The sequence below is a fragment of the Salmo salar genome, chromosome ssa01, assembly GCF_905237065.1.
Source record: "Salmo salar chromosome ssa01, Ssal_v3.1, whole genome shotgun sequence".
NCBI classification, from domain to species: Eukaryota; Metazoa; Chordata; class Actinopteri; order Salmoniformes; family Salmonidae; genus Salmo; species Salmo salar.
This window is the reverse complement of record NC_059442.1, coordinates 76,941,984-76,962,350: the sequence shown is the minus strand read 5'-3', so window position 1 is coordinate 76,962,350 and position 20,367 is coordinate 76,941,984. Positions and strand designations below refer to the sequence as shown.

The window sequence follows — 20,367 nt, the reverse complement described above, 5'->3', positions numbered from 1 at the left end:
GGCCTAGGGTAGGGGCTAGAGAAAGGGTAGGGTGTGGAGAAAGTGCTACTGTAGGGTAGGGGTTAGGGTAGGGAATAGTGAAAGTGCTACTGTAGGATAGGGATGAGAGAAAGGGTAGGGGATAGAGAAAGTACTACTGTAGGGTAGGGTTAGGGTAGGGACAGAGAAAGGGTAGGGGGGAGAGAAAGTGCAACTGTAGGGTAGGGTAGGGTGTAGGGGTTAGAGAAAGGGTAGGGGCTAGGGAGTGAGTGAGTTATCACAATAGTCTACAGAGGGTGGGTGGATAGCACAAAGGAGTTTGGGCCACAAAAAGGTTCAATGTTTCAACTAGTGGCCTGGAGGGGTCTGGAGGGTCTGGAGGGGTCTGGAGGGTCTGGAGGGGTCTAGAGGGTCTGGAGGGGTCTGGAGGGTCTGGAGGGGTCTGGAGGGTCTGGAGGAGTCTAGAGGGTCTGGAGGGGTCTGGAGGGTGTAAGGTCTGGAGGGGTCTGGGGGTCTGGAGGGGTCTGAGGATCTGGAGGGGTCTGGAGGGGTCTGGAGGGTCTGGAGGAGTCTAGAGGGTCTGGAGGGGTCTGGAGGGTCTGGAGGGTCTGGAGGGGTCTAGAGGGTCTGGAGGGGTCTAGAGGGTCTGGAGGGTCTGGAGGGGTCTGGAGGGTTTGGCGGGTCTAGAGGGTCTGGAGGGGTCTAGAGGGTCTGGAGGGGTCTGGAGGGATCTAGAGGGGTCTAGAGGGGTCTGGAGGGTCTGGAGGGGTCTGGAGGGGTCTAGAGGGTCTGGAGGGGTCTGGAGGGTCTGGAGGGGTCTGGAGGGGTCTAGAGGGTCTGGAGGGGTCTAGAGGGTCTGGAGGAGTCTGGAGGGGGTCTAGAGGGGTCTGGAGGGGTCTAGAGGGTCTGGAGGGGTCTGGAGGGGTCTAGAGGGTCTGGAGGGGTCTAGAGGGTCTGGAAGGGTCTGGAGGGGTCTAGAGGGGTCTAGAGGGTCTGGAGGGGTCTGGAGGGTCTGGAGGAGTCTAGAGGGTCTGGAGGGGTCTGGAGGGGTGTAGAGGGTCTGGAGGGTTCTGGGGGGTCTGGAGGGGTCTATAGGGTCTGGAGGGGTGTAGAGGGTCTGGAGGGGTCTGGGGGGGTCTGGAGGGGTCTAGAGGGTCTGGAGGGGTCTGGAGGGGTCTGGAGGGTCTAGAGGGTCTGGAGGGGTCTAGAGGGTCTGGAGGGGTCTGGAGGGGTCTAGAGGGTCTGGAGGGGTCTGGAGGGGTCTGGAGGGGTCTAGAGGGTCTGGAGGGGTCTAGAGGGTCTGCAGGGTCTGGAGGGGTCTGGAGGGGTCTAGAGGGTCTGGAGGAGTCTGGAGGGGTCTGGAGGGGTCTAGAGGGTCTGGAGGGTCTGGAGGGGTCTGGAGGGGTCTAGAGGGGTCTGGAGGGGTCTGGAGGGTCTGGAGGGGTCTAGAGGGTCTGGAGGGGCCTGGAGGTTCTGGAGGGGTCTGGAGGGGTCTAGAGGGTCTGGAGGGTCTGGAGGGGTCTAGAGGGTCTGGAGGGTCTGGAGGGACTGGAGGGTCTAGAGGGTCTGGAGGGGTCTAGAGGGTCTGGAGGGGTCTAGAGGGTCTGGAGGGGTCTGGAGGGTCTGGAGGGGTCTGGAGGGATCCAGAGGTTCTAGAGGGTCTGGAGGGGTCTAGATGGTCTGGAGGGGTCTGGAGGGGTCTAGAGGGTCTGGAGGGGTCTGGAGGGGTCTAGAGGGTCTGGAGGGGTCTAGAGGGTCTGGAGGGGTCTGGAGGGGTCTAGAGGGTCTGGAGGGGTCTAGAGGGTCTGGAGGGGTCTGGAGGGGTCTAGAGGGTCTGGAGGGGTCTGGAGGGTCTGGAGGGGTCTAGAGGGTCTGGAGGGGTCTGGAGGGGTCTAGAGGGTCTGGAGGGGTCTGGAGGGTCTGGAGGGGTCTAGAGGGGTCTGGAGGGGTCTGGAGGGGTCTAGAGGGTCTGGAGGGGTCTGGAGGGGTCTGGAGGGTTATGGAGGGTCTGGAGGGGTCTAGAGGGTCTGGAGGGGTCTAGAGGGGTCCGGAGGGTCTGGAGGGGTCTGGAGCCGAGGGGCATGGAGGGTGTTTTCTAGAGCATGGTAGGATATGTGGGAGACTGAGGTGAGACTGGGCGAGACTTGGGAGAAAGACTGGGGAGACTTGGGTGAGACTGAGGGATAGATAGCCAGGTGAGAAGTAGCCTGAGTGCCAGTCTGTTTCTGCTATCATGCCCAACTCCCTGTCACTCATTGTCATTTTGGCTTGACAAGGACAGAAATGGAGTTCGCAAGAGCACCAAGAGATCTGGGACCAGACTAGATGGGAATACTAATCCGATACTAATAGGATATGAGAGGTATTTGTGAGATATGAACAGTGGCGTAGTGGAGGGTATACCCAGGTATACACCGTAAACCCCCAAAAATGTCAATGGAAGTATACTCACTTCTTAATCCCCCGCGGGCACTGCGTAAACTCACTTCTTAACGATTGTACTTCTAGTGTAATGGCGGTATACATCGGATCAATTATGTAGTACAATAAAGAAATCATGCACAAAGTATCCTTCACAAACGCAAAGCACATGAAATACATTACATGACCAAAAGTATGTGGACACCTGCTCGTCAAACATCTCATTCCAAAATCATGTGCATTAATATGGAGTTGGTCCCCCCTTTGCTGCTATAACAGCCTCCACTCTTCTGGGAAGGCTTTCCACTAGATGTTGGAACATTGCTGCTGGGACTTCCTTCCATTAAGTCACAAGAGTATTAATGAGGTTGGGCACTGATGTTGGATGACTAGGCCTGGCTCACAGCCATTCCAATTCATCCCAAAGGTGTTTGATGGGGTTGAGGTCAGGGCTTTGTGCAGGCCAGTCAAGTTCTTCCACACCGATCTCGACAAACCATTTGCGTATGGACCTCGCTTTGTGCAGGGGGGCATAGTCATGTTGAAACAGAAAAGGGCCTTCCCCAAACTGTTGCCACAAAGTTGGAAGCACAGAGACATCTAGAATGTCATTGTATGTTGTAGTGTTAAGATTTCCCTTACTAAGGGGCCTAGACCAAACCATGAAAAACATCCTCAGACCTTTATTCCTCCTCCACCAAACTTTACAGTTGGCACTATGCATGGGGGCAAGTAGCGTTCTCCTGGCATCCACCAAACCAAGATTAGTCCGTCGGACTGCCAGTTGTTGAAGCGTGATTCATCACTCCAGAGAACGCATTTCCACTGCTCCAGAGCCCAATGGCTGCAAGCTTTATACCACTCCCGCCGACGCTTGGATCTTAGGCTTGTGTGTGGCTGCTCGGCCATGGAAACCCATTTCATGAAGCTCCCGAAGAACAATTCTTGTGCTGATGTTGCTTCCAGAGGCAGTTTGGAACTCGGTAGTGAGTGTTACAACCGAGGAAAGACATTTTTTTTGTTACGTGCTACGTGCTTCAGCACTCAGCAGTCCCATTATGTGAGCTTGTGTGGCCGACCACTTCGCGGCTAAGCCATTGTTGCTCCTAGATGTTTCCACTTCACAATTACAGCACTTACAGTTGACCAGGTTAGCTCGAGCAGGGCAGAAATTTAACAAACTGACTTGTTGGAAAGGTAGCATCCTATGACCGTGCCACGTTGAAAGTCACTGAGCTCTTCAGTAAGGCCCTTCTACTGCCAATGTTTGTCTATGGAGATTGCGTGGCTGTGTGCTCGATTTTATACACCTGTCAGCAATGGGTGTGGCTGAAATACCCAAATCCACTCATTTGAAGGGGTGTCCAAATACTTTTGTAAATATGGTGTATATTCACATGCGAGCTGCACACACAGCCTAGTTTCAGAACAGACAGCAAGAGTGCGCAGCTCTCAACTGGTTGTTTCATGGAGCAGCTCACAGAAGAACGACATCGGTTAGTAGGGTACGTAGGAAAGATGTTTCAACTTTTGATATCTATCAGTAAATGCTAACTAAGGCAACAATGGGTATACAAACCAGGTATAGAAAAATTGTGGTCCAAAATCAGTGTGCAATTCAGTCATCATGCGCTGTTTGAATGAAAATGTCTGGCAAAAAACCTTTCCAATTAAATGTTGACTACAAAGTAGGCCTACCTGGTAGAATGATATCATGATGATTTGTATCAATTGGGAGGGCATTTGATTTACAAACTCTGCCATCACATGTAGGACATTGTACAGTACAGAAACACCACTAGCCAAATCCGCCCTACAAAGGCAAAATGCAGTAACTACGAATTTGGTCAAAAGTCTTGGATCAATTCTAATGACTAAGTATATTATCTGATTAATGTGGAATTAAGTTTCCTGACACAAGAACAAACCAGATGATCAGAAGATATCATTGAGTATCAGAGAATGCTGTCTGTCTAGACAGAAAAATACTTTGAAGACAGATCATGCAGTCAAAAAATATGTAGTTACTGTATTTTGCATTTGTAGTGCATAAATGGTATCTTGCTAGGTGCACAATTGAATTAATGGGCAACTACTACCTGCCAAAAATATTTTATTACGATTTTTCCCAGGCCTCAAAAATGGTCCCCTGATGTGGTTTAAGCATTATTATTGCGGACTTAGAACATACATTTGTTATCGTTTTTCAATATATAAAAAAGTGTGATTCTGAGAGTGAAAACCTGAAAAATCTTTAGAAAAATACATAGAAACGATAGGAAAATATATTTTTTGCCTTTCCTTTGACGGGCCATTTGGGATTATTTTTGGCAGAATTAGAGTATACCCACTTCTACAGGCATGACAACACCACTGGATATGAAGGATACATCTCCACAGTGTCACAGCAAAACAGTATGATAGGTAGGACAATGGAAGGATAGACGGGAGAGGGGGGGACAACTGGGGAAGACTGGGAGTAGGGATGGGATTGTTGTATCACTAAGGTCACTGGAAGACAGTATGATAGGTGGGACACTGATGACTCTTCATGTACTTGATGGCGAACTTCAACTCCTTGCTCTTCTTCTCCCATTTGTGGATGGACATGAGCAGCAGCTGCTGGTCCACCTTACGTCCCATGATCAGGAAGTTACTGCCAAGACTGTCGAGCTGAGCACAGGGGCAGTTGGCTCCGTTTTTTATGTACAGTGTCAGCTTCTTCAAGTCCTTCTTACGCAGGACACCCATCTTGAGCACTTTCTTCTTCTTCTGGGCAGCGATGAGTTTACGGTCACCCTTCTCTTTCTTCACTTCTTTGATCTTCATCTTGATAGCTATGGGAGAAGGGAGAGAGAGAGAGGACGTAGAGAGGGAGTGAGGAGAGAAGAGGAGAGGGAGGGAGGAGGGAGAGAGAAAGGAGAGAGAGAGGGGAAAGTGACAGAGAGACAAAGATGGAGAGGGAAGAAATATGAAGAGATATACAAAATTGGATCAATGACTTCAATTTTATTTCAGATGAACATCCTAATGATTGTGTTGCCTTTAAACAACATATTTAACTTATTTGAATCTATGGTAGGGTAAACAGAGACAGCTTAAATCCATGATCTAAACAAAAAAACATATAATCCATTCTTTAGCAAATCAAATCAGCCTAACATTGGACTTGATCATTCAAAGACTACAGTATATGAAAGCTAATCATGTGTTTTATGTTGTGACTTGGCCATTGCTTTGACAGCACACAAACGCATGCACGCACAGACACACACACACACACAGATGCACACACACGCGGTTAGATCCCGCCACAGGTACAGGGGTACTCTACACCTCTCTAGATCAGGGTTTCCCGGTCCTGGGGCCCCTCCCATGGGTGCCTTTGGTTTTTACCCTTGCAGTACACAGCTGATTCAAATAATCAAAGCTTGATGAGTTGGTTATTGTCTGAATTAGCTGTGTAGTGCTAGGGCAAAAACCAAAAGGTGCACCCAGGACCGAGTTTGGGAAACCCTGCTCTATAGGGTCATCATTTACCCCTGACACAACTAATCGCTATTACAGTTTTTAACAATCACTTTGGCACTAATTTCAGAACCTTGTGGTCATTTTTCAAAACTCTAGACATAAAACACAAAACGGTCATCACTTGTAACACAGGCTGTCCAATGTTCAAAACATTGCATTGTGCATTCATATCTTTAAAGAAACCTTGCACTTGCAGAACCATTGGTTCAAATAACTTATTTATCATGAAATACCATGAAATCCAAAATATGAAATTTATTGATGAAATACAATAAAATCACAATATAGGTTTCTTTGAATCAAAGCTAAAATGAGCTACAAAAAAAGAAAAAAGAGTTAAAGGTCAACGCAGTGTTCCTCACCTGGCTTACTGTAAAAAGCAAAACAAAAGATTGATTACTGTACTTCTACTGTACTTCCATCAACCCTGTCTTGTGGATTTGGCCACAGGTTTTCATCCACATCACAATGGATGTTTTCATTAGCCTGTCACGTTCGTCGTAATAATTGGACCAAGGCGCAGCGTGAGTAGCGTTCCACATCTTTATTAAAATGTGAAACTTAGCAAAATAGAAAAGCAATAAATGAACAAACGAAACGTGAAGACAGTGAAGTGCAAATAGGCACCTACACAAAAACAAGATCCCACAAACACAGGTGGGAAAAATAACTACTTAAATATGATCCCTAATTAGAGACAACGATTACCAACTGCCTCTAATTGGGAATCATACAAATCACCAACATAGAAATAATAACCTAGAACCCCACATAGAAATAATAAACTAGAATACCCCCCAGTCCCGCCCTGACCTACTTCACCATAGAGAAACAATGGCTCTCTATGGTCAGGGTGTGACATAGCCAAACATCTTGGGAAGAATCTTCGGGCATGGTGAATCCAGGCCTGACACTGGTCTGCCGTGATGTCATTGCATGCGTCATCTATGGCCTGGAGAAGGGTGGCTTGTTCGTGAGGGCGCCTATCATATACCTTCCGCCTCCATGTGGAAAAAAATTCCTCAATCGGGTTAAGGAAAGGAGAATATGGGGCTAAGTACAGGGGGGTAAATTGTGGATGGGCCTGAAACCATGCTTGGACTGTTTGAGCATGGTGGAACCTGACATTATCCCACACAATGACATAGGTCATGCCATCAGATCTACAGACCTGATTTAGCTCATCATGGAAGGTTACATTCGAACAGCGAATCAGGTGGCTGCCTGCAACTCAATATATAGAGTATATAGAGTAGAGAGCTTTAGATGTTGTTCGTCCAAACATTAGAACGGGCAAGATAAGTAATCTAAGCAACTTTGACCGTGGTATGATTGTTGATGCCACACATGTTGATTCCAGCATCTCAGAAACAGCTGCTGCCTTGGGATTTTTACACACTACAGTCTCTAGAGTTTACAGATGTAACGGCTGTCTGAAGGAGTAGACCAAGGCGCAGCGTGTTGTGTGCTCATATTTCATTGTAATCGAGACACTTTGAACAAAATAAGAAAATGACAGCCAAACAGTTCTGTCAGGTATAACTAAACACTAAACAGAAAATAACTACCCACAAACCCCAAAGGAAAACAGGCTGCCTAAGTATGACTCCTAATCAGTGACAACGATGTACAGCTGTCCCTGATTGAGAGCCATTCCAGGCCAAAACAAATAAATGCAAAGCATAGAAAAAAGGACATAGAATGCCCACCCAAATCACACCCTGACCAAACCTAAATAGAGACATAAAAAAGGCTCTCTCAGGTCAGGGCGTGACAACAGAGAATGGTGCGATAAACAAAACACATTCAGTGAGCGGCAATTCTGTGGGCAAAACACCTTGTTAATGAGAGAGGTTAGAGGAGAATGTCCAGACTCATACAAGCTAACAGAAAGGCCACAAATGCTCAAATAACAGCTGTTTAAAACAGTGGTGTGCATAAGGGCATCTCTTAGCGTACAACACCGTGAATAATTCAGGTTGTTGTGGAGGCAAAAGGGGGTCCTACCCAGTACTAGATATGTGTACCTAATAAAGTGGCCGGTGTGTGTACAGTAATGTCAAATCTGAAAACATGGTCTGGAAAAGTGATACATGGAACCATAGAAACAGTGTCTGATAAAGAATGATGATGAGATATTACATCCATAGATAATGTAGTCCAATTGGTTCATATTCCATGGAAATTGGTGTTAATGGATCTCGTTATCCTGAAACTTTCATGATCTCAACATGGAATATTGTTTGTCAGTTTCCATAAAACTATCATTAAGAGTAATGCAACAGTTGTTTATCATTTTGATCAGTTGTATCAATTGATAGTTAGATCATTGTAATGAAATGAATAGACAGTCATCTCAGATGTAATGTGTGAATTGCATTTTGAAATGGTAATACTTTGATGTTAAGTTGTGTCATTTTGAACAGGTGATCTTAGTTCAATGAACAAATGATCTTAGCTTTATGTGTATTGTATCCAAGCAATTGGAAAAAGTGTTAGAGTTTTGCAAAATTTGCATTTTGATCATTGGTTGTGAGTTTTGTGTCTAGAGTTTTGAAAAATTACATCAAGGTTCCGAAATTAGTGCCAAAGTGATTGCAAAAAACTGTACCTTGGGACTGCCTCAAGACTACATCCTCTGTGTGTGTGTGTGTGTGTGTGTGTGTGTGTGTGTGTGTGTGTGTGTGTGTGTGTGTGTGTGTGTGTGTGTGTGTGTCCGCCCTAATCGTTGTCCCTCAACTGAGCACCTAAACACTACAATGGAAAGTTACACTGGCGGATGTGTCCCAAAATGGCATACACAATAACACACTATAAAGGGAAAAGGATGCCATTTTAAACGCAGCCCATGACAAACGTTTTTATTCTCTTACTTACTGAAACCCAGTTATGAAGCATTTATAATGTAAATATTCCTACATGTGGCACTGTATATTCCTCTATATGGTTGTTTACATTCTGGTGAATCACAAATAGATAGCAACAGCGTAGATCCGTATATGCTATGACAAACAGAGCATTAAGCTAGCGACAATACATTCATTTATACAGCTTAATGTATACACGTGAAGGCGGGTTAAATGGGACTGCCCTGTGTGTGTGTGTGTGTGTGTGTGTGTGTGTGTGTGTGTGTGTGTGTGTGTGTGTGTGTGTGTGTGTAACAGAGAGGAATTCTCCATGCGAACACACCCTGACAGGCAAAATGAATCATGTTGAGGGTAAGGACCAACGTTGGTATGAAACATTGCTATGTTTCCAAACCGCCTGGAAGATTGCCATTTCACTTCTCGCCTGCTGTTTTATAAACATACATTTCATAAGTTTCATACACACATATGCACACATGGTCTTAGTATGTTCAGGGGGATATGTGTCTGTTTAGTGTTTGTGTGTCCCACTGGCTAGGATTTGACCTGAGACATTGCACAAAATAATGCAAGTAACATACAATAAAATGGCTATGGAAAGAGTTGTCTCACACAGTTTTCAGTGAGGAAACTGCAGATTGGATGGCTAGGTGAGCCTAGTTCACACACACACACACACACACACACACACACACACACACACACACACACACACACACACACACACACACACACACACACACACACACACACACACACACACACACACACACACACACACACACACACACACACACACACAAAATGATGAAAGCTTCAAAAGGGGTCAGCTGTAAGTAAAATGCCCTGTGTGCCCACCTAGAGATATGTCATAAGTAATGTTCTGGGAGTCTGTGTGTGAGTGAGTCTGGCCTTTGTCCTGATGACAAGCTCAACCTGCTTTATACAATGAAAATGAAAGGAGAGAGAGAACAAGGGAGACAGACAGATAGAGACCGAGAGAGACCGAGAGAGACCGAGAGAGACAGAGAGAAACCAAGAGAGAGGCAGAGGAGGAGAAAGTGATGGAGAGAGAGTGAGAGAGGGGCCTGTCATTTTGAGCAGAAACAGCACTTCCTGGGGCGAGAGCACGTCAGCCTCACTAACACGCAGGTGTTGGGTATTTACAGGACCACACCTGTAAATGAGTTATACCTAGCAGGTCCACAGCCAGGTCTCTCTGGGACTGCTTTGCTTGGTCAGCAGTTTATTGCCAGTGACTGACTGGATATCCAGCTGCCCAGTGGGTAAAAACCTGACAACATCAAATCAACGTCCAATTTTGGTTGCCTGATTGACTTTCAACTTGAAATCATGTCTGAGTTATTGTCATCCTCCTCTGGGTAAATTAAATGCAATACCGAACCTAGGAGGCTCGCGGTTCTCACGCCCTTCCATAGACTTACACAGTAATTATTACAACTTCCGAAGGACGTCCTCCAACCAATCAGAGCTCTTGCAACATGTTGTCCACCCAATCAAAGAATCAGAGAATGAATCTAGTACTGAAAGGATACGCTACAGCTAGCTAGCACTGCAGTGTATAAAATGTGGTAAGTAGTTGACTCAAAGAGAGAGAATGTCACATGGAATGACGCTGGAGAGAAAGCAGGTACGGGGAGTAAAACATTTAAGAAATAACAGACATGGAACGAGAGAGTAACAGTGTCAGCAAACAGGTAACACAAACAAAAAATAATTAATGCATCAGCGGGGAACAGAGCAAGGGAACTGACAAATATAGGGGAGGTAATAAACAGATGAGTGAGTCCAGTGAGTCTAATATCGCTGATGCATGTGAAGAGGGAAGGCAGGTGTGCGTAATTGATGACAGGAGTGCATGATGCAGGGCAGCCTGGCGTCCTCAAGCGCCAGGGGGGGAAGAGCGGGAGCAGACGTGACAGTACCCCCCACTCTTGGGGCGCCACCCGGTGTCCCACCTGGGTGAACCGGCCGAGACATGGGTGCTGGGCAAGCCGGTTGGTGTGTGAGAGCCTGGCGAGCCGGCTGAGGCATGGAAGCCAGACAATCTGACTGAGGCAAGATGCCTGTCGATCCTGCTGCAGCGAGGGAGCCCGAAGATCCAGTGGAGAGTGATATGGGATGGGAAGCCGCCGAGCCAACCGAGGCAAGGAAACCTCTTGAGCCATCCAGGGCGTGAAAGCCCGACGGCCTGGCTTAGGCACCCCAGGTTCCATTGGTGGCGACCCAGAGCCGATGCCACCATACCAACCAGAACGCCAGTACTCCCCGATGCTTCGTGTGATGGCTGATGCATTCTGTCACATGGAATGATGCTGGAGAGACGAAGCAGGTACGGGGAGTCAAACATTTAATAAGGAATGGACATGGAACGAGACAGGAACAGCGTCAGCATACAAGAAAACAAAGACAAAAAACAATGAATGCAGAAGCGGTGAACCGAGCTGGGGAACTGACAAATATAGGGGAGGTAATAACAGGTGAGTCCAATATCACTGATGCACGTGACGAGGGAAGGCAGGTGTGCGTAATGGATGACAGGAGTGTGTGATGCAGGGCAGCCTGGCGCCCTCAAGCGCCATGGGGGCGAAGAGCGGGAGCAGACGTGACAGTACCTCCCCCCCTTGGGGCGCCACTCGGCGTCCCACAGGGGCTTACTGGCCGAGACATGGGCGCTGGGCAAGCCGGTTGGGGCGTGGAAGCCCAACGAACCGGCAGGAGCATGAGAGCCTGGCGAGCAAGCTGAGGCATGGAAGCCCGACAATCCGGCTGAGGCAAGACGCCTGTCGATCCCGCTGCAGAGAGGGAGCCTGAAGATCCGGTAGAGTGTGATGCGGGATGGGAAGCCGCCGAGCCAACAGAGGTAAGGAAACCTCTCCAGCCAGCCAGGGCGTGAAAGCCTGATGGGCTGGCTTAGGCACCCCCGGTTCCATCGGCAGCGGAATCCACCCCGACGTCACCAACAAAACAAAAAACAAACAAAAAAACTCCTGGACCGGCTGGGCGAACAAGACCTGATGATCCGGCTGAGGCCCAACGTGGGATGGTTGCCTTCCAAGCCAACCAGGGCAAGGAAACCTCTCGAGCCAGCTAGGGCGTGGAAGCCCGACGAGCTGGCTAGGCACCCCCGATTCCATCGACGGCGACCCAGAGACGACATCACAACCAACCGGAACGCCAGTACTCCCCGATGCTTCGTATGCCGGCTGATGCATTCTGTCACATGAATTGAAGCTGGAGAGATGAAGCACGTACGGGGAGTAAAACATTTAATAAATAACGGACATGGAATGAGACAGTAACAGCGTCAGCAAACAGGTAACACAAACAAAAAACATGCATCAGCAGGGAACAGAGCAGGGGAACTGACAAATATAGGGGAGGTAATAAACAGATGATGAGTGAGTCCAGGTGAGTCCAATATCTCTGATGCGCGTGACTAGGGAAGGCAGGTGTGCGTAATTGATGACAGGAGTGCATGATGCAGGGCAGCCTGGCGTCCTCAAGCGCCAGGGGGGAAGAGCGGGAGCAGACGTGACAGAGAAAGACAATAGTTGAAAAGTTTTGAATAAATTAATTTCTTAAAATATTGAGGAGAAGAGAGAGCGAGAGAGAGAGAGCGAGAGAGAGAGCGAGAGAGCGAGAGAGAGAGAGAGAGAGAGAGAGAGAGAGAGAGAGAGAGAGAGAGAGAGAGAGAGAGAGAGAGAGAGCTATAATTGATTTAATTTCTTTCTTTTTCACTTTCACTTAGTTAGGTAGCGAATGCAGCTAGCTAATTTAGCCTACTCAAACACCCGGCTCAAACAGAGAGGGATGCTATGTTAGCTAGCTGGCTATAGCTATCCAACACTGGACCTCTTCCAAGTCAAGTTAAACTTTTGGTTTTATTAATTTATTTCCACCGAAGAGAGTAGTGCTTTCGGCCCAGTACATCACTGGAGCCAAGCATCCTGCCATCCAGGACCTCTATACCAGGCGGTGTCAGGCCCTAAAAATTGTCAAAGATTCCAGCCACCCAAGTCATAGACTGTTCTCTCTTCTACTGCACGGCAAGCGGTACCGGAGCGCCAAGTCTCGGTCCAAAAGGCTTCTCAACAGCTTCTACCCCCAAGCCATAAGACTCCTGAACAGCTAATCAAATGGCTACCCAGACTATTTGCATTGCCCCCCCCCCTCTTTTACGCTGCTGCTATTCTCTGTTTATTAACTATGCATAGTCACTTTAACTCTACCTACATGTACATGTTACCTCAATTACCTCAACTAACCGTTGCCCCTGCACATTGACTCTGTACTGGTGCCCCCTGTATATAGCCTCGCTATTGTTATTTTACTGCTGCTCTACTTTTATTTCTTATTTTTTACTTATCAATTTTTTACTTAACACATCTTTCTCTTAAAACTGCATTGTTGGCCTCGCTATTGTTATTTTACTGCTGCTCTACTTTTATTTCTTATTATTTACTTATCAATTTTTTACTTAACACATCTTTCTCTTAAAACTGCATTGTTGGTTAAAGGCTTGTAAGTAAGCATTGCACTGTAAGGTCTACACCTGTTGTATTCGACGCATGTGACACACAACATTTGATTTGTGGCAGTGAAGTCCACAAGCAATGGGAAGAGGTGAGAGGAGGAAAACGCGTTGATGTGAGTAAGAATTATACAACAATCAATGTGATCATGCTGTTTGTATGTTGGCTGCTATGAAAGTGAATTGTGTTTGTGTGTGATCAGGGGTGTATTCATTCCGTCGATTCTGTTGAAAAACATTTCTTAAACTGAAGCAAACGGAACGAAACTGGGATAAACATACCTGAATTTGTCTAGTTTGCAAATGTTGGACTAATGATTACACCCTAGATCAGCTAGATGCAGGCAAGATTGTGCAAGGCGGTATTGAATGTGTCAATGTCTGTCACCTTGATTACTCAAATTTCTCTTGACCTGTGCACCTATGTTGTAAACTTTCATTCACAGGTTAGGTTGTAATTCTATTTGGGAAACCTCATGATGCTTATAGGGGAAATGTTTGTATCATGTAGTAGCCTAAACCTATCAATATTACATTGAGCTGGGTGAATGGGATATGAATGACAGTCATCCAATATGCTGTAATAGAAGTAAGGCCATGCTCATAAAAAAAAGTATTGTCCTCCCTCATCTTAAACGGCACCGACCGCACCTGGTGTGTGTGCATTTGCATGTGTGTTTCTGTGTGTCTTCAAATGGCTATCTGCCATCATACGCAATCATATTACATTCTAATAACAGAGTTATTGCGTCATGCTTTTTCAAGCTATATTCCCCTATTATTATTTTTCATTCCCACTGGACTCCACAATATACCATTATTCAATCTCACAACTAAACAGACAAATACATATATCTAGATGAGTTTCTGACCTCATGTTAGATGACAAGAGATTGTGGTGTGTGTGTGTGTGTGTGTGTGTGTGTGTGTGTGTGTGTGTGTGTGTGTGTGTGTGTGTGTGTGTGTGTGTGTGTGTGTGTGTGTGTGTATGTGTCTGTGACCTCATGCTAGATGACAAAGGATAGGACGGCAGTGTTGGCTGCTACTCTAAATGTGAAAGAGAATGAAGACATTGGATGTGTCCCAAATTGCATCCTATTCCCTGTATGTGACTGACCGCCTTGATTCGGTCTTATGTAGCAAAATTTGAAATTGTGTTTTTTACATTGTATAAAAGCAGAGACACAGAGCTACAAAATGGTATATCATACACTACATTTGAGGAACAATGGGAAAGTAATTCTGCTTTGAAAGTTGATAATCTTGTAACCTCACTTTTGAGTACGCATCCAATAATCCAGAGTTCGCGATCAGAGAATTCATGCAATCCATCTTGAAACTTCCTCTAGAGACTGTAAACAAGGTGGCTTTCCACCAAGTACACAGACTTGGAGCTCAGAGCGACAAGACCAAGGATCCCCAATCGATCATCGCAAAATTTGAACACTACCAACAAAAGGAGCTGATCAAAAGCAGGGGAAGGGAGCTTAAAGGGACCAAATGTTTAGTCTCAGTGACCAATTTCCAAGGGAGATAAACGAACGTCGTAAGAGACTGTATCCGGTACAAAGGCAACAAAGGGAGAAGGGTAAGCGTGCCTTTATCATTGTGGACAAACTCTTTATAGATGGACAGCTATTCTGAGACAGCTCCATAACACCATGGCTGTACTAAATTCTACAGGGACTTCTACAGAAACATCACAAATGGTCCTTTTGTTTGATAATGTCCTTCTTTATATCCCCAAAATGTCAATTTATTTGGCGCGTTTGATTCAGAAATACACCGGTTCCAACTCGCCCAACATGACTACAAAATATCTAATTAATTACCTGTAAACTTGGTCCAAACATTTCAAACAATGTTCCTAATCCAACCTCAGGTATCCTAAAACGTAAATAATCAATAAAATTTACGACGGGATAAACTGTTTCCAATACTAGATAAAAACAACGTGAATCGTGTTCCAGTTCACGCACACCAAACAGTAGAGTCCACATGGAGTGACACTTACAAAGAACAGCCATACTTCTTCATTTCTCAAAAGAAAAACATCAACCAATTTCTAAAGACTGTTGACATCTAGTGGAAGCCATAGAAACTGCAACTAGGTTCCTATTAAATAGGGCTTCCCATAGAAAACCAGTGGGAAATACTATGACCTCAACAACAAAAAATCCCTGGATGGTTTGTCCTCTGGGTTTCGCCTGCCAAATCAGTTCTGTTATACTCACAGACATTATTTTAGCAGTTTTAGAGTTAAAGTGTTTTCTATCCAAATCTACCGATTATATGCATAGCCTAGCTTCTGGGCCTGAGTAACAGGCAGTTTACTTTGGGCATGCTTTTCATCTGGATGTGAAAATACTGCCCCCTAACCCTAAGAAGTTAATATAAATGCATTCTAGGTGACTACCTCATGAAGCTGGTTGAGAGAATGCCATGAGTGTGCAAAGCTGTCATCAAGGCAAAGGGTTTCTACTTTGAAGAATCTAAAATCTAAAATATATTTTAATTTGTTTAACACTTTTTTGGTTACTACATGATTCCATATGTGTTATTTCATAGTTTTGATAGTTTCACTATTATTCTACAATGTAGAAAATAGTAAAAATAAAGAAAAACCCTGGAATGAGTAGGTGTGTCCAAAGTTTTGACTGGTACTGTATGTACACCTTTCTATTTTCGATTGAATTTTAAAGCTGCAATATGTACGTTTTTGGGCGACCTGATCAAATTCACATAGAATGTGAGTCATAGATCTGTCATTCTCATTCTCAAGTAAGTCTAAGAAGCTATGTTCTATGTGCGCTATTTCTAAGCTTTCCGTTCATCATTTTTGGTTTTGTACACCAGCTTCAAACAGCTGAAAATACAATATTTTTGGTGATTGAAAATATATATCTTACAGCGGTTTAGATGCTACAATGGTTATCTACACTTGTATTGTCACATATACAAAACTTTGATGTACAATAAGAATTTTAGCAACCAGGAAATGGCAGAGCGATTTCTGCACATTGCACCTTTAAGTTTATTCCACCTGAGTGAGTATATCTGTCTTCTAATGCCTTTTAAGGGGAAAGTAATCCAAAAGGAAGTAATGAGATTACGTTGCTGAATTTGGGTAAGCCAAAAGTTACGTTACCGATTACAATTTTGGACATGTAACTGTAACGGATTACATTTAGGAAGTAACCTACCCAACCTTGATTGTAATGGAATCATTATTATGGTGTGGTTCTCCTCACAATTTACATGTGGTGATGTAGCGGTTAGATGAGTGAGGGAGAGATTTGTGTGTGTAGGGCTGGCACAGTAATTGTATAATTCTGTAACCAACGATTATGGATGAAGACCGTCATGAAAAGAAAACAACCATCATAATACATTTTTTTCTTGATATTCCAGTCGACAAATTTTACCCAATAGCAGCAAATGAAAGTAAATCTGGTTTACATCTAAAAGCCTGAGAGACGAGTGAATTTTAGAATTTTGTGTTGCGGAACGAAGAGTTGAACAGCAAGGTCTTAGCTAGGAACTACCTCCGCAGCAGGAACACGCAGTTTTAAGAGTGGATTTTATTTATTTATTTTTCGCTATTCATACTATGTGTTTCTCATTACTGTCATCGTCTCTGAAGTGAGTTTTGTGTTTGTGTATGTGTGTATCTGTCTGTGTGTGTGTGTGTGTGTCTGCGTGTGTGTGTCTGCGTGTGTGTAGTACTTACCAAAGTCACTAGCACAGTAATGTTCCATAATGGTGTCAGCTTTCAGTTCGTTGTCACATGGAGGGCAGGCTTTAGATGCTGGGGAGAAATAGAGAGAGAGAGAAGAATGATTGATATTGTGGCAAAGGCAGAGGGCAGTCCCAACCTGAACTTGAACCTTGGACCTTCCGACTTTCAGCCCAACACCTTAGATTTCACACCAAGACATTCAAACCTCTTCACGACAAAGCTCTGTGTTGGGTTAAGGTCGCTACAATATAATGAATTATTACTGAAAATAAATGTATTAATTTCAGCTAGTGTAGGCAGTTGCTTATATACAACAGCCAGAATACAGTAGAGTAGAGTGGACTAAAGTAGAGTAGAAGGCTACAGTAGAGCAGAGAATCAGCTTGTTCATACAGTGCATTCGGAAAGTATTCCTCCCCCTTCACTTTTTCCACACTTTGTTACGTTACAGCCTTATTCTAAAATGGATTATTATAATAACAACACCCCAAAATGACGATTCATTAAAACAAAAAAACTGAAATACCTTATTTACATAAGTATTCAGACCCTTTGCTATGAGATATGAAATTGATCTCAGGTGCATCTTGTTTCCATTGATCATCCTTGAAATGTTTCTACAACTTGAGTGGAGTCCACCTGTGGTAAATTCAATTAATAGGACATGATTTGGAAAGACACACCTGTCTATATAAGGTCCCACAGTTGACAGTATATGTCAGTGCAAAAACCAAGCCATGAGGTCGAAGGAATTGTCTGTAGAGCTCCTAGACAGGATTGTGTCGAGGCACAGATCTGGGGAATTGTACAAAAACATTTCTGCAGCATTGAAGGTCTCCAAGAACACAGATGTTTGGAAACACCAAGACTCTTCCTAGAGCTGGCCGCCCAGCCAAACTGAGCAACCGGGAGAGAAGGTCATGGAAGTGACCAAGAACCCGATGGTCACTCTGACAGAGCTCCAGAGTTCCTCTGTGAAGATGGGAGAACCTTCCAGAAGGACAACCATCTCTGCAGCACTCCACAAATTAGGCCTTTATTGTTGAGTGGCCAGGTGGAAGCTACTCCTCAGTAAAAGGTACATAACAGCCTGATTGGAGTTTGGTAAAAGGCACCTAAAGGTCTGATGAAACCAAGATTGAACTCTTTGGCCAGAATGCCAAGCGTCACATCTGGAGGAAACCTGGCACCATCACCATCACCATGTGAAGCATGGTGGTGGCAGCATCATGCTGTGGGGATGTTTTTCAGTGGCAGGGACTGGGAGACTAGTCAGGATCAAGGGAAAGATGAACAGAGCAAAGTACAGAGAGCTCGTTGATGAAAACATGCTCCAGGGTGCTCAGGACCTCAGACTGGGGCGAAGGTTCACCTTCCAACAGGACAATGATCCTACTGTAAGCACACAGCCAAGACAACACAGGAGTGGCTTCAGATGTCCTTGAGTGGCCCAGCCAGAGCCTGGACTTGAACCCGATTGAACCTCTCTGGAGAGAACTGAAAATAGGTGTGCATCGACGCTCCCCATCTAACCTGAAAGAGCTTGAGAGAATCTGCAGAGAAGAATGGGTGAAACTCCCCAAATACAGGTGTGCCATGCTTGTAGAGTCATACCCAAGAAGACTCAAGGCTGTAATCGCTGCCAAAGGTGCTTCAACAAAGTTCTGAGTCTGAATACTTATGTAACCTGTTTTTGCTTTGTCATTATATGGTATTATTGTGTGTAGATTGATGAGGAAAATTAAACAATTTAATACATTTTAGAATAAGGTGTAATGTAATAAAATGTGGAAAAAGTCAAGGGTTCTGAATACTTTCTGAATGCACTATATATAGATCAGCCTGTGCTGTTTTATGCCCTAGTCTAGACTGAAGCACTTGTTTAGAAGCAGCCTGTCAGAAGTTATTTGCTGAAGAGGGAATATATAGCGCAGGATCTTGAGTGATGTTTTCACTGCAATTACTCTGGAGAAAATGTTTTAATTTGAGAAGTTGTATATTTTGGTGTTGAGGCGTGGCATGTGTGTTCGTGTGAGTGTTTTTCTCATTACTGTGTGTGTGTGTTGGGGGTGGGGGGTTAGATTGTGTGTGTGCATGCGTGCATCTGTGTCTGTGTTCGTGTTTGTGTGCGCGTGTGTGTGTCTGTGTGTGAAAAGTAAATGCATACAGTAACAGCTAAGTTTAATGAACAGTGATTTTGTGTGCAGAAGCAGAGAACCAGTCATACAGTATGTCCAAACATGAAACACATATGTGTAGTTTGATAGGCTACAGTGGAAAATCAAGGGAAAAGCAAGGCAAATTACAAAGATTAGGCCTCTCGTCTCAGTTTAATAACTAACTCTGATACCCCTGTGTGTGTGTGTGTGTGTGTGTGTGTGTGTGTGTGTGTGTGTGTGTGTGTGTGTGTGTGTGTGTGTGCACGTGGGTGTGTGTGCACGTGGGTGTGTTAAATCACATGGTTTTATTAAGAATGTCTTTGCAGTTGTCTTATGCCATTTCCTATAGAGACCGAAATTAGTTAATTGATCCACAAACAAACATTTAGGGAAGAGAGAAAGAGAGCAAGAGGGGAGACAGCGGGGGTAAGGATGTGGTTGCCGATAATAGTATGTTTACCACTGTAACATACACTGAGTGTACAAAACATTAGGAACATTTACATTTTACAGATGCTCTTATCCAGAGCGACTTACAGTAGTGAATGCCTCCATTTCATACAGTGGGGGAAAAAAGTATTTGATCCCCTGCTGATTTTGTACGTGTGCCCACTGACAAAGAAAGGATCAGTCTATAATTTTAATGGTAGGTTTATTTGAACAGTGAGAGACAGAATAACAACAAAAATATCCAGAAAAACGCATGTCAGAAATGTTATAAATTGACTTGCATTTTAATGAGGGAAATAAGTATTTGACCCCCTTTCAATCAGAAAGATTTCTGGCTCCCAGGTGTCTTTTATACAGGTAAAGAGCTGAGATTAGGAGCACACTCTTAAAGGGAGTGCTCCTAATCTCAGCTTGTTACCTGTAAAAAAGACACCTGTCCACAGAAGCAATCAATCAATCAGATTCCAAACTCTCCACCATGGCCAAGACCAAAGAGCTCTCCAAGGATGTCAGGGACAAGATTGTAGACCTACACAAGGCTGGAATGGGCTACAAGACCATCGACAAGCAGCTTGGTGAGAAGGTGACAACATTTGGTGCGATTATTCGCAAATGGAAGAAACACAAAAGAACTGTCAATATCCCTCGGCCTGGGGCTCCATGCAA

General features: G+C 44.9%; 1 protein-coding gene across 1 annotated transcript in view; it reads right to left on the bottom strand.

Moving 5' to 3' along the window:
• Window positions 1–4,496: 4,496 nt before the first annotated feature.
• The window catches only part of LOC106612985 (secreted frizzled-related protein 5), a 31,330-nt gene continuing 15,459 nt past the window's right edge, over window positions 4,497–20,367 (bottom strand). Inside the window, exons 2-3 of the mRNA XM_014214766.2 lie at window positions 17,084–17,161; window positions 4,497–5,237 (exon numbers count right to left, since the gene is read on the bottom strand). Coding sequence (XP_014070241.1) covers window positions 4,909–5,237; window positions 17,084–17,161 — 407 coding nt within the window. The 3' untranslated portion in view covers window positions 4,497–4,908. The remainder of the gene's footprint in view (window positions 5,238–17,083; window positions 17,162–20,367) is intronic.